The sequence below is a fragment of the Polyodon spathula genome, chromosome 6 (genome assembly GCF_017654505.1).
Source record: "Polyodon spathula isolate WHYD16114869_AA chromosome 6, ASM1765450v1, whole genome shotgun sequence".
NCBI lineage: Eukaryota > Metazoa > Chordata > Actinopteri > Acipenseriformes > Polyodontidae > Polyodon > Polyodon spathula.
The window spans coordinates 52,285,768-52,300,334 of NC_054539.1; the positions used below are offsets into that span (position 1 = coordinate 52,285,768).

The 14,567-nt window shown below is 35.6% G+C and overlaps 1 protein-coding gene across 2 annotated transcripts in view; it reads left to right on the forward strand.

The window, feature by feature from the left end:
• The first annotated feature begins 2,277 nt into the window (after positions 1–2,277).
• Positions 2,278–14,567, forward strand: part of LOC121317314 (sorting nexin-17-like) — a 30,296-nt gene continuing 18,006 nt past the window's right edge. For both annotated transcript variants that reach the window (XM_041253120.1, XM_041253121.1), the window contains exons 1-5: positions 2,278–2,998; positions 5,355–5,429; positions 6,791–6,908; positions 8,064–8,128; positions 8,667–8,777. In XM_041253120.1, coding sequence (XP_041109054.1) covers positions 2,939–2,998; positions 5,355–5,429; positions 6,791–6,908; positions 8,064–8,128; positions 8,667–8,777 — 429 coding nt within the window. In that variant the 5' untranslated portion in view covers positions 2,278–2,938. The remainder of the gene's footprint in view (positions 2,999–5,354; positions 5,430–6,790; positions 6,909–8,063; positions 8,129–8,666; positions 8,778–14,567) is intronic.

Sequence of the window (14,567 nt, forward strand, 5' to 3'; positions counted from 1 at the left end):
TTGCTTTTCTGTAAGTTGTTGTTATACTAGAGATATGTGCAGCTGCACATCCTAGATTGCCATGGTAACCTTCAGCTGTTGGCAAAGAATTATTTCTGAACTTGACGTTTTCAGTAGCAAATGGTTAAAGGTCTTACGTAACAATCTTTAGTTTTACCTTTGGTGCCTTCACTTAAAGGAAAACTAAAAAGTATTTCATAAGAACTACCACTGGTACATTCAATCTGTATAAAACACTTATAACAGGGTTAACTGACAGCCCTTACAAGGACTCCCTGGAAGCTATCACACTGTTACAATTTAGCAACACAGAAAGGAAGTACACTGGCACACTCATTAAAAGCTCAAACAGTTTGTTGACACAAAGCCCAATGGATACCTGCCTGAACACAGGAAAAGTAGAGGGGGTCACTAAAGGGAAGCATCCCAATCTCATGGTGACCACAGGCCCTGACCCACAAACCACCACAACCCAGTGTCCCCTATGTTTACACCCCAGTCTTCCCACCACATTTACAACAATCCCCTCTCAACGTTTAATTATCCCTTTAAGCCAGGCACAGCTTACCCATGATCCTATGTTTCTACCTTTTATTCTACACAGTAGTTAGTGAAAACCACACAATGTGCTCTTCGTGCGGCTGACACATTCATGATTCATTATGTCTATTTTTACTGGGGTGGGGGGGGGATACGTCTATTATATATATAATAATGAGTATTTTTTGTGTATGACTCCTCCCATGTGTATGCTGCATATGAGCCCCCCCCCCAGGACTTTCTTGCTAATTATACAGTATGTGAGTTACTGATAAAGGTCTGTGACTCTAGGGGTCTATTATCAAACTGTTCAGTTGCTCTTATAAAAGCAACAATTACTGAATTGTTCTGAATATTTCATTATTAATGAAAAACCTATCACTTTGTATTTTCTTTATTCCAAAGGTTCAAATATTTATGAAATACTGATGTCCTTTTTTTGCAGCTTTTTCATAAATGGTGGTTGAAGCAGTCCTCGGTGGAATTATAATATTTTTTTTTGTTTCATACAGCATTAAATGGAAGTGTTTATATCTGATATGAAAAATAAATAAATATCAAGACAGATAAAGAAAGAAAGAAATGTCTATGTATTGATTTATGTATTCATTTATTTCAATATTTATTAAAATATTTATTTATTTATGTTTTACTTTATAAAATATATAGGCTATTCTTCACCATGGCTAATTCTCAGAAATTAATGTTGCTTTTTGTCCAGTGGGGACCACAAATTGCGTTACTCTCATCAACAAGTATCGAGAGAAAAACGTACTTCTTTGCGCCAATAGGGACCACAATGAGCGTTACACTGACAGGAAACCAACATTTTGTCAGAGATCAAGATTCAGAATGATGATGAGAAGACTCGAAAAAAACCTCCATGTAAAAAAAGTCCAGAGAATTCTCAGCTGACTGACAATCTTTCAAAATACGGCATGTTTTCTCAACTAATAGTGTAACATGATATATGCACCACAGCAAGTGCGTTCCCTAGTGTGTTTCCATGCTGACAAAACAATTTAACTGTCATTAAACTCGGATGTACTGTAATATACATATGCGTGGATACAAGTGTCTGGGGTCGGCAAAAACACCTAGGAGTGTCGGGAACTACAAATTAAAAGTTACATGTGCCTTTGGCTGATTAACTTTTGCTGCGCCAATACCAAGAAAACACGAAAACTATCCGTGCTGTATTGAGAGTCTCTGGCAAATCTCGCTGTACAACCTGGCGAAAGGAAGACCGTCCATCTCAATGAGTGATCATCTGACTTATACCACTAAGCACTGAAGAACTATCCATTAAACCAGTGGGGGTTACGTTTGTCAATGAATAATATTTACCAAAAATCAACACAATAGATTTGCTAACGTGATAAGGTTTTAACTTTAGACCAGTAAAGAAAATATACACAGCACGTCTCCCGCTATAGCATTAAAATCACCTGCCATCGCCTTTTAAATGACGTTTCGTGTTCCCTTTCTCTCTTGGTTGAAGCCGGAGGGCTTTGTGTTCCAATGTTATGTGACCAACTAGATATTGAGAATATAATATCGTAGTGCAAACGCTGCTGCATTTAAAAAGCAGGGACGTTATTTCCAAATTATGGACAGGTTGTAGGATTTGTATTATTATTATTATTATTATTATTATTATTAATTATAATATTATTATAATTTTATTAGTATAATATATAATCATCATAATATATCTCCATAATATATCATTTATAAGAAATAGGGTATGTTTTAAATAATTTAAAAACAAGATTTATTCTGGTATGCGCCCCGTCAGAATATATTTGCTTCACTCGAATATATTATCTAAAAGGGGGGTTACAAAAAGTGCTAATTTAAAATAAATAAATAGATATATAAATAAATAAATCTAAAATAACGTAAACGATAAATATATATTTATAAGATTACGGTATGGTCGTTAAAAGAAAGTTATAGTGAAAGTAAATGTGGTGAAAACAACTTTTAATTTGAAAAAACAAGCAAAGCAAAAAAAAAAAAAAAAAAACAGACTATGAAAAAGAGGTTTAAAAACACCTCTTCCCAGGGTGGAACTACCTGAAGGTTGCAACATGGCTGCTGTAGGGGTATTAGGGAAAATTTAGCTCATGAGTTAAGTTTAACTTTAATCTCTTGAGTCAAAACTTATTACAGTTTTCTGTAACGAAACAGTAACGGTAGATTTGCAGTAATTATAATATATACATATATTAAAACAAAACAAAACAAAAAAAACGGGGATCTACTTTATCTGGCTAAGCAAGCTACCACTACTAGAACTAAATGTTTTAAAGTTTTTTTTTTAAGTTTTTTTTTGGGGGGGGGGACGGTATTTGCTGTCTAGGGAAGTAGCTTCGGGCCACGTTGGAATGCTAACATGCATTTTTCCATTCCCGAGACCGAGGTTCGTTCCGGAGAGAATGGGTCCACTTATGTGGTAAGTACAGTTGTACCATTGCATGTGTATACGGTGTTGTTTTTGGACATTGACTATTGTATGATTACTGTAGTTATTGCGTTTGAAACATGATCCGCAGTATAATAATAAAAAGAAAAAAAAAATGTTTTTTTTTTTTTTTTTTTTTTTTTTTTTATGACATACAAGCAGCCAGCATTGATTGCTTGCAAGACGGCATCTGAATTGATAAAAATTAAGGGGTATTTGTCATATCCATTACATTCTGTAGTCTTCATGCTGCCTTGGTGTCGGTGTCGGTGTCGGTGTCGGTCTCTCTCTCTCTCTCTCTCTCTCTCTCTCTCTCTCTCTCTCTCTCTCTCTCTCTCTCTATATATATATATATATATATATATATATATAGATAGATAGATAGATAGATAGATAGATAGATAGATAGATACACACACGTGTAGATATTCTCGATTTAATGAACCTTCTGTAGTTCACAAGACATTTATCTTTACGAATACTGACAAACATGTGAGCAGCAGGACCAGAAGTAGCTACGTTTGATTTTTGAAACAGTGTACGAGTTTGTTACTGCAAACAACATTACTTGACAAAAGTTGGATGGCGTCGATATGTTCGATTGTCGCCCCCACCCCAGTATTTCTTCCTGAGCATATGCACTACGATACTGTGACGTGTACAGTACATTGTAGATCTATAACTGGCTGTTTATTGTTTTTATAGTCAAAAGGGTTTCCTTCACTAAAGGGTAGTACTGTTTTGGAAGCTGCCAAAAATTATTTTGCAAAAGTCTACCGGAAGTCATAATACATTATTTTAATGTTCGATTTTTGTAATGTCACGTTTTTCAATTTGTCAGTTTTTCGTCTCCAGCTAAGAACACCCCTCGGGAAGCAAGCAAAGTGTTCTTACAGCTGAAGTGTTCTCTAAAACTGAGTTAGCCACCAGTCACAGTGAATGAATCCATAAATAAAATGTATTACTTGCAATGACTCACTTCCATCAACATATTAAATTAACCGAATAAGTGAAAGAGAAGCAATAAGCAAGTGTAACGTTAACAAACAAACTGAAACTAAATTAACACAGCAGCAGCAATAATACATACACCTGTTTACACATTGGTTTCTTTTGAAATGTTTATTTTATTATAGTTTTTTAAAAAAATTTTAAAATAGTACTTTGTATGTGGTAAGTTGGAAAATCAATCCTTTTATGTTTAATTGTTCATTTAAATACAGCGCTTCAGCTGTGCAGATGTTTGCTTGAATAAAGTTTGAGTTGTATCTGATAGTTTGTCTTTCATTTTTAATATTGATGATGTTTAAAATGTACCATGATAATGACTGCCGTCAGCGTTTGTTATTGGTTGTTAGTTGCGTTGAAAATTAATTATATATACTGTGGTGACAATACACAGGTTTGTGAGATGATATTGAAATAGGTAATGTTTCAAAAAACTTATGGTGCAGGGCAAGTGGTTTTTGAAAAATTGTGATAAAAACAGGGTATGATATAAAACTAGTTAATCTGTACTTTGGAATAGATATTGCAAAACACTTCGCAAGAAATGAAGGTCATACGGGGATCCACCATGACAGCCCCCTTGCGGTAATATTAAAATGAAATTCCACTCTTGCTCAGCTCTTGATACAGCCCTGCCAAGGAGACTTGTGTCATCTGGCCCGCCATTTGGCTCTTGTTCGGCCAATTATTGCGAATATTTGATGTTCATTACTGTTTTCAAAGAATTCCAAACTGGAGATGTTCAGACCACTGCTGAAATGAAGTGGAGGTAATTTGAGTAAGGATTGAATTTTATTTTTTTTATTTTATGAATACTGTGGTTAAGATTCAAAAGGTTGACTCTGCTGTCATGGCTGACACCCATCTACTGTGTGTAATATATATATATATATATATATATATATATATATATATATATATATATATATAGTATATATATTATATATATATTTTATATTAACATTAAGTTTTATATATTGCAAGTTTGAACAGTGTTATGTAACTCAAATTTCAATAAACAAAAAAAGTGCAAGTTCATTGTTAAACCCCTGATGCAGTACAAAGAAGTTGTCTTTTTGGGTGGAGTTGTAATTTTGTTCACTGATGTACACAGTTGTATTTAAATGGTGCCTTGCATATCAGGCACTGGCTATTTGTGTAGGCTATGAATGTCTGAATTTTGCTCATTGTTGCAGGAAGAAAGTCAAGAAATGCTAAAGTCTGATAGATGAGTGTTTTTAAGAAATGAAATTGCTGTTTATGTAACAAAACAGTTATATTGTGGAACAATATCCTCCTTTTTATTCTGTACGTACCATTGTTTGCTCCTCTCTTTCAGGCTTACAACATTCACGTAAACGGAGTTCTGCACTGCCGGGTCAGATACAGCCAGCTCCTCAGGCTACATGAGCAGGTAAAGTGCAGGTTACATATTGCCAGGCTGGCCTAATTCAAAATCATTTTGAATTTAGGAACAAATGTCTACACTGACACTGTGCTGGGGGTTTCAACACTTTGCATCCACAGTTCACTGAGTGTTTGTTTCCTGGTAGTTGAATGTTTCCTGCTAGTGCTGGGCTGTATATGCAAGGGAGTCTGAATTCTAGGGAACATAGGTTGCTGTTTTAAATATAAAGGAATGGGTATATTTCTAATACAAGATTCAAAATAAAGTTCTCCAGGCACTGGTGTGACCTGACAAACACACCAGTGCCTGGAGAATGATTACCCAATCGCAGTAATCCTCAATCCTGTTGTTTTTTTCTCTTCTGCCTACTCTGCAGTTTTTTGTTTTAAAGCCTTTTTCTTAATATAAGCGTGCCCACACTTCCAGAATAAACAGTTTCTGCCTTATCACTTATTTTTGCCATGGTGACCACTCATGGCACTGTGTCACACAGCTGTATGTAATTCTGAAAATGAATTGTGCTCCAATAAAATATTTACCAAACTTAATACTACACAAGAATGTAGCCTTTTGTTAGAAACAGCAGCATGACACCAATTTGGGTATCTCCTCATAAACTATGCTTAAACAAGCACTCCATGCTGAGAATTCCAAAGCTTCACGGGGCGTTCCAGCACAGTACACATATTCATCTAACAAGCTGTGTATGCCCAACAAAATTTCTACATTTTAAGTTACTCAATCTTGCCAAGCTACCAAATTCATTTGCAGGGTATGGACATTTTTATTGGGAATTAAAATAACCACATGGAGGCAATGTTGTGCAAAGGAGCTGAATCATGTGACATCTAGCCTGGGCTTATCAGTTTAGCTGGCATTGAAATGGGTACAAGCAAAGAATTATCAGTTAGTATTATCGTACTGCAACTTGGAAATTACCTCTGTGTCACTGAGTTTAAGAAGTGGTAAACATCCCAGATGTAAAATGCTCTGTGTACAGTTGTTTCTCAGACATCTTAAAGGGTTAATCAGGTCACTCATGAATCCAAACATTGTGGAAAGGGTTAGGCTTGCCCACTCTGAACATCTTCTGCAGGTAAATCTGATTTGCCAAGCCTTTAACTTTGTTTAGATTGTGTCATTTCAGCTCTGGGAGAATGCAGTAATACAACATTGACTACAAATCTAATCTAAAGAAAAAAACTTGCATCCAAAATGCAGTTTGTTTCAATTCTTGGCCTCCTTGGAGCTTTAATAAATAAAGTATTCAAACCCTACTGGCTGGTTATTCAAAAGACTTTTATTTGTTTGGCTGGCAGTTTAAAATATAACAAACCTTTATATTTGTATTACCTCTCATCCCACAGTTAAAAAAGGAGTATGGTAATAATGTAGTCCCAGCATTCCCTCCAAAGAAACTTTTTACACTCGCGCCAGTTGAAGTGGAACAGCGAAGAGAACAGCTAGAGAAGTATATGCAGGCTGGTGAGTATGCAGGAGTGTCGGGACTTTGTACTTTTTTTGGAGGGGGAAATGTTAGACAAACACTTAATAGCTATAATATTAGCTGGTAAAACAAAAACATAAAGTGCTATGCTAAGACACCCATCTATCTCATTTTAAAAGATCTTTCCGTGGAGTGTTTTTTGCACAGTTGTTGCACCGTTAGAAGCGCCTTTTATCTGGCCTGATTCGACCCCCAGGTCTGTGTTTGACAGGCTTGATCTACATTAAAAGCACAGAATCTAAACTTTACAAAAATTCAGGTTTCAAGTGTATAATTAATTTGTGCTGACTAACATGAGAATAAAATATTTCAGACCAGGTGGTTATATCTAAAGTAATGCTAAGTGAGATTTCCAGTGCTACCCACCAATATAAACAACAGTAGATTTTTAATGAATGCAGTAGAACTAAAGGAAACTTTTAGAAAATACTTTGACATTTCAGCAAGAATCTAAAGTTGTTTTTTTTTTTTTTTTTTTTTTTTTTGGGCCATGTCAATAAATTACTTGTTCGATGTTTGACCAAAAAATAAAAAAAGGGTGTAAAATGTACTCCCAGCATGCCATGTGCGTATCCTTACTTGCTTTAATCATTATTCTGTGTGATTTATATTTAGATTATTGTGGATTTTTATTATAAACTGTAATTGTCTTTGTGTGTGTGTGTATAATATACATACATATACAACCTGTTTTAATAAAGAACAATTGAATATTACTTACTGTCTGCTCCTTGGTGTGGGTTGTGGGTTGCTTGCTGTCCCCCTCCACTGATGCCTCTAACCCGAGTACCAATAAAAGCAGAAGCTAATTATAATAGAACAGTATTTCTTATTTTCTCTAAACATAAGTGGCGTAGTCTGGCTATATTCTTTATTACAGGGTATTAGGTTACCCACCACCTCTCGCTGGTGTGGCACTGCGTATATTAGTATGTGAACCTGTTAACATTGATTAATATTGTTTGTAAAATGATAATTAATTATTAATACATAAACACTGTCTCAAACAAGATTAGAGTAACTGTACTGAGCTAATCAATTTTTTCAGATGAGCTGTTTAATCAGATGTTGGCTCTATTCGGTTATTGCTAACTGCTATATCGGCGTTCATGTATGCATGTGTGTTCCCACAGTGCGACAGGACCCTATACTTGGAGCCAGTGAAACATTCAACAGCTTCTTGAGAAAAACCCAACAGGTAGTTCTGTGTTTAAAAACGTGGCTATGGCATTAAATCAGTGGGTGTTACAATCTATCATGATACTGATTTTCTCTAATTTTATATTTGCAGTCTTGATGGGTATGCATGCTATTACTGTAGATGTTCAAGTAGGCGATATTGCCAAACTATTATTTAAACATCTGTTCCAGTTTGATTTGAATCCTGTCACTTAATATCTTATCGAATGTGTGCAGATTTTTAACAAATACATGCAACAGCATTGACATGTGGACCACAAGTAGTAAGGGAAGTCTGTTGTATGTCTTCTTTTTGTAAAAGTGCTTTACTGCAAAGTTTTTTAAATTACTTTTCTATTTGTCATGTCTTCGCTTTCCTCCTTTTTTATTTATTTATTTATTTATTTTTACCTACCAGCATTTCCCTGCCATGTCCTGGTAACTTGCATTGCATGGGGATAGGGACAAGCAATCCTTGAATGCAGTGGGATGAGCTGCTTTGGACGTCCACTACATTGAATCAGTGCTGATTTCTCTCCATGCCTTTTGTCCTGCAGGAAACACAGCAGATTCCCACGGAGGAAGTTCACTTGGATGTTTACCTGTCGAATGGGCAGAAAGTGAAAGTGAACATACTCACATCAGACCAGACCGAGGATGTCCTAGAGGTAAGACAGAGATCTGTGGGGAAGCTTATATGGCGGCAGAATGGTATAAGAAACCAGAAACACATGTAATAAAAAAAAAAAAAAAAAAAAAAAAAAAAAAAAAATGTAATACTGAATTGTAATTTTACATAATGTATAGAATCAGAAACAGCATAATGTAATGTTGCATATATAAATATAATTTTTATATCAAATAACTTCTTGAATTTCTACTGTGGTATTATAATCCAAGTATTTTCAGAAAACACAACACTAAAAGGCTGATGAATTTAACTTTAGACCAAAAATGGTCTTGTTCCCTTAATGGTTAACCAACAATAACTGTCTCAGAGCCTGTTGATATTGGCATATATTCCATATGTACTCCTAAGCTACAAGGGTTCAGTGGGTGAATGAGGGCAGATCTGCTATTTGTTTTCCACATGGTTTGAACTTGACACCAATATGATATATATATATACACACACACACACACACACACACACACACACACAACACACACACACACACACACACACACACACACACACACATATTGTGGATGGAATGCTAGAATGGAACATACACATGGTGATTAGTGCATGCATTGTTGTGACTGTGTTGTGCTTGTGATGCGATTTAGATAATGTATTATACTGCCACATTACTACAGTAGATTTTAATCTGCTGTTCTGTGCTCCAAACCTCTGTGTCTGTGCCATTTTTATAAATCTGTAATTTTCTGTAATTTTTATTTTAACTTAATCTAAAAGCAGTTTTGGTCAGTTGCACACGACGCATGTTCTTGAGACCTTTTATCAGCCAAAAATAACATTACAGCGACTCTGTTTTTGCGGTATTTTTTACTATTGCTGTGCTGGCATTAACTCCCACTCCTTTTCAGAAATGTACCATCTGGAAGTGTCGGCAGAAAGACGAGAAGGAGGTGGATGTGTTTTTGTATAGAAATCCAGCTGGGCTGAGTCAGTGGGGCGTTTGGATGGGACATTTATGTCTGCCAATGCTAATAGTCGAGTTTAGAAATTGATTGAACAAAAAGAGGCTGTTTATTAGAGTAAGCAGCTGTTGCTGCTGTTTTACATCCGTTTTAAAAATGTAAAACGGCCACAAGTTTCCATAGTTGTAAGTTGCTTTGTAAAGCTATCAGTTTTTTGTTTTCCATATTAACAAAGTTTGATTGATCCTGGTTGCACCATAGTTGAATGAAAATAAGACACACTTTTTTTTTTTTTTTTTTTTTTTTTTTAATGGTTAACGTGGGGTGGGGTGTGTTTTATTGAAAACATGCACCGTCTTTATTGGATACTTGGGAGAGGTTAATTGGACAATAAATTGGACTCTACTTAGCCTTGTTACATGGACGTACACACGTGTGCTCTTCACAGAAATGTCAGTACCTCCTTTTGGCCACGGCTAGTGTGTGTATTTTATGTACTGTAGGGTAGTTTAAGTCACCCAGTGCTAAGGTTTTGTTACTGAAATTGCAGGACTCCAAATCATTGTTCAGATGTTCTTGACCTATACAACTGCGTTCCCGTCTCTGGATGAAATGAGATTACTCCAGTCCTATAAAGTAGTAGTTATACTGGAGAGAACACAATAGTCATCTAGCAACTCTTAATGAGAGAGTTTAAAAAGATACTTAACCCTCAGTGTGTTCTTTTTAAACATTAAAAATGCAGAACATGTGAGCTGCTGAAGGCTTAGCCATCCTAGTTTTGTATTGAAATGATTAATGTGAAAGTATGGCTCACTCTGTTATTTGGTTGTCAAGATGGTCACCAGACAATCTGTATTGGTTATGGCGCTGTTAGGGTTTGAAGGTGAAATGGTAGCTAAATATTTTGGGACTGACTAACTCATGTCCAAAGTTTTGCTTGATTTGATTTAATAAGGTTTTACAGTAATATATATATGGAAAGGACCTTTGAAGTGCAATAACATGAACCGATTACACATCAGAATACAGAGAGTGTACCTTAAAGCATGCTTTAACCGATATCCTCTACAATTTTAGCTAACATTGTGTCTCTACAGACTCCTCATGGCTGGTTTTTTGAGGAGGTTTGGTGACTGTAGTTAAGCATTCTGTACTGTAGCCTGTGCAAAGCTAATCTGCTTCCCCATCTCATTTCTTTAAAATCAGCCTTAAGTTTTTTGACAAGCAGTTTTTTGTGGAAACAGTTGCAAAACATTGCAAATGATGGCCTAAGCAGAAACAAGTTATGAAAAGAACATGCATCATTTTAAATTAAATGGGTGTGATTTTATTTTTGTTGGCTGAGCTGATATGTGTCACTTTAGCTACACTGTGCTTAAACTTGTGTTACATTATTGCATCTCTTTTAGGGGAGCCTATACAGTATGTTTTTGTCAATCTGCTGCTGTTGCTATTAAATGCTAACCTCATACTTCTGGTATTGTGGAAACTCCTCAGATAAAATCTAATGGTAACCGAGGGCGCCAACCAAAGTCATGGCCAAATGCCACGTGGTCTTCATAAAGAGGGCACTATCGCTATTAGAAAACAATTTCTCCAATATTTTATTTTAAAAAAAAAAAAAAAAAAAAACCTGACAAGCTTGGTTTCTTCTCACCCGAACTAATTAATAAGTCAATTAAAAATAATAATAGTGGAAAACACTAGTGAAGGCTTTGAGTAAACTGTTGATGCTCATAACAGTGAGGTGTATTTTAAGTCCTGAATGTGCCTAAGACTTATAAAATGTATCTCCTATCTGTCTATCAAGGCTCAAAGTTAACGTATATTTGGTAGCATTCTGCTACCCAAAACTCTTAAGTAGCATTTTTATGGTACCTTACACTGCAGTTTATATGACCGACCCTGGGTGAACACGTACTTAATTTCCGGTATTAGTTTTTAAAACATGTGCACTGTCTTTCATGAAGCGGGAAACCATTGCTGATAGAGCTTCCCAATTTTGTAGGTGACTGAGGTTTGTACCGCCCCATGTAGCTATGCGAGATTTAAAAAAAAAAAAATGAAATCTCATGGCAGTGTGTTTATGTATTAATTGATTTATGTATTTATTTTTCAGTGAGTAGTGCAGGGAAAGAACATTGGCCTCTATGGGTTTCAACAGTTATAAGATCTGAAAACTTCAAGATAAATCAGAATTCCACAAAGCGGCAGTAATACAATGATGCCGAAGTTGGCTTCTTATTCACATTCCAGCTTCTTATTCGGATGTAGCAAATGTAACACAAGTCGAATAAGTAACTGGGGTATTTCGGGGGTTAAATTGCTCTGGGCCACTTATTTCAAAGTTGATTCTCACAGAGGGGGAACCGCTCTACGTCCCCCTCGCATGTTTATCCCGGCCGAAAATGGATTTTGATACAAAAACAATGGGCAAACATGGCACATATCGCAAGTTGGCATGTGAATTAATTCAAATTGAATGAGTAACTGGCTTAAGCCCCTGCTCTTCTGTAACATCTGCTCGGTCAGAGGGGCTACAAAACACAGGGTTATAGTTTTAATATGTAGTCCGGCTACGCCAGTTCAGTGAGATCTAAAGCACAGAATAGTAGATAAATGATGAAGTTCTTTTTATTCGGATACAGAATTAAAATACAGGAAATGATGTCACCAAGAAAAAAATTATAAAAAGGTCAAAAGAAACATTCTAAAAGCAACAAGATTTTTTTTTTTTTTTGACAACACGGTTGTTAAAATATACAAATGGTCAATTACAAACTTTCCATCATAATTAAGGTTTATCAAAATACCACCATGCAAACAGTAATATTGCACTTTTAAGAAGTGCTGAGCTAATTTAGGAAAGGTACTGTTCGTTAAGCAGGCTTTAAATACATGATAAAACAAACTGTATAACAAAAAATCTATTTACTTGCCATACCAATGAGCTACCGATAAGATAAAACTCAGTCATGCTCATTGTTTAAACAGGCATACTGTGCACCAGCTGAATACTTATCAGGAAAGTCCATGTACAGACTCGTTTAACTTCCCTCTGTGCACTCCTGCACAAACACAACCTCACTGAAAGACTGACACACAGACACAAACCCCAAAGATGATCATCCAGTTTGCAAGAGACACGTGCAATTTATATTCAAGTGCATAAAACTGTTAATTATTATATTAGTCAATACCCAATAAGGCATAAAAGGTGAACGGGGTGGAGAAGCTACTAAAGTGATAAATCAATTACAAATAAATACGTGAAAGATAACAGGGTCATTATTGACCCTGTTACACTTATGCCCCAAAAGTGCCCTGTTTCTCAGTCATAAGTATTGTGATGCTTAAAGTGACCTTTTTTTCTTATGATGCAGGTTCTCATGCAAAAACTGAGGATTTGTCAATCGGACTCAGTAAGCTTTCACTACTGTAAACAGCTCACTCTTAAAAGCAAGAATCTGTGTTATAGCTGAGCTGTGATTAAGAATTATTTTATTGATCAAGACAAATTTTCATTCCAAGTATTTTCTAAGTTTGGGTTTGGAAATCCCATAATCACGTTATTTTCTGCAAGCCCGTCAAAACACACTGAGCCGTTTCTGTGTGTACCTGGTTACTACCTGCTGCCCTTTGTTATTGAGGATCATCTTCTAAACAGTAGGTTAGATGATTGACTGACTGGAAATTGATCTGCAGCCACACTCGTCCCAATCAATCATCATCATACCAAAACAGTAACTACTGTCATTGTGCAGATGAACCGGTGCACACACTCCACGGTCCCTCACTTCAGTTTTACATTGAATTCTACTTTCTTGGTAACTGTTTACTACATTCTTCCTTAGACCAGGTACTCTGCGCACTCTTCAGCTTTGTTGGCTTTTTGGTTTGTTTATATTCCCTAAAGGTAGGTACACAAACCTCCTCCATCCTTCAAGCCATCTTGCCACTTTTTAGTCCGTGAAAGCAAAGAAAAACAAACTAGAGTATTTACCACAGTTCTTCTGTTAAGATCTATAATTTGCTCAAAACAACATGGTGCTGCAGTTTTTTAGAAAAATTCTATTGTATAAAATATACAAAACACTTTCTTGAGCTGATGGTAAACACAATTGGGGAATGATTGGTTATATTGCTTAAAATACAAATATCTTTACTAATACAGGTTATTAGTTAAGAGCAGAGATGAGATGAGTGGGGTTTTTTCTGGTACAGGATAAATAAAATGGGTCTATAGCAACACCATTAAAATGTTAAGTAAGCGTCCAGTGTTGTACTAATGATTATTACACAAGGAGTTTCTACAACAAAAAATATTTATTCACTTAGTTTGAATACTGTAAATAACTTAAACATAATTACTTTGAGAAATTAAACTATCTTGCAGCAGATCTTAATTGAGATTTTGAAACTAATAGTTTTAATGGTTAAAACGAAGTTGTTATATACGTATTAAAGTTTGACTTGTTTATAATAGTGTATGTCTTGGACGAAGGGTGGTTGTTTGTGCATAAAACATTCATGAATCGGGTTAAATGAATCTGATACTACCATTGCAGCTTTTTCTGCTTTTAAAGGCGTTGTTACGTAAAATATAATTATAGTTAAATGCAGATCGACAAAGAAAATTGAAACAAAAGCATTGTCGACTGTCTGACTGCTACAGGATCTAAAATGTATACAAACTCCAGTTGTAATTTTCAAAGCAATAGGAAGCTACAGCATTATAAACACAAGTACTGTAATGTGTGTAATTTTAAAAACATATATACATGCAGCAATCTTTCATGCTTTAACTGTACAATTCCATCTAAGAATGAAACTGCCATTTAGTTTGATCA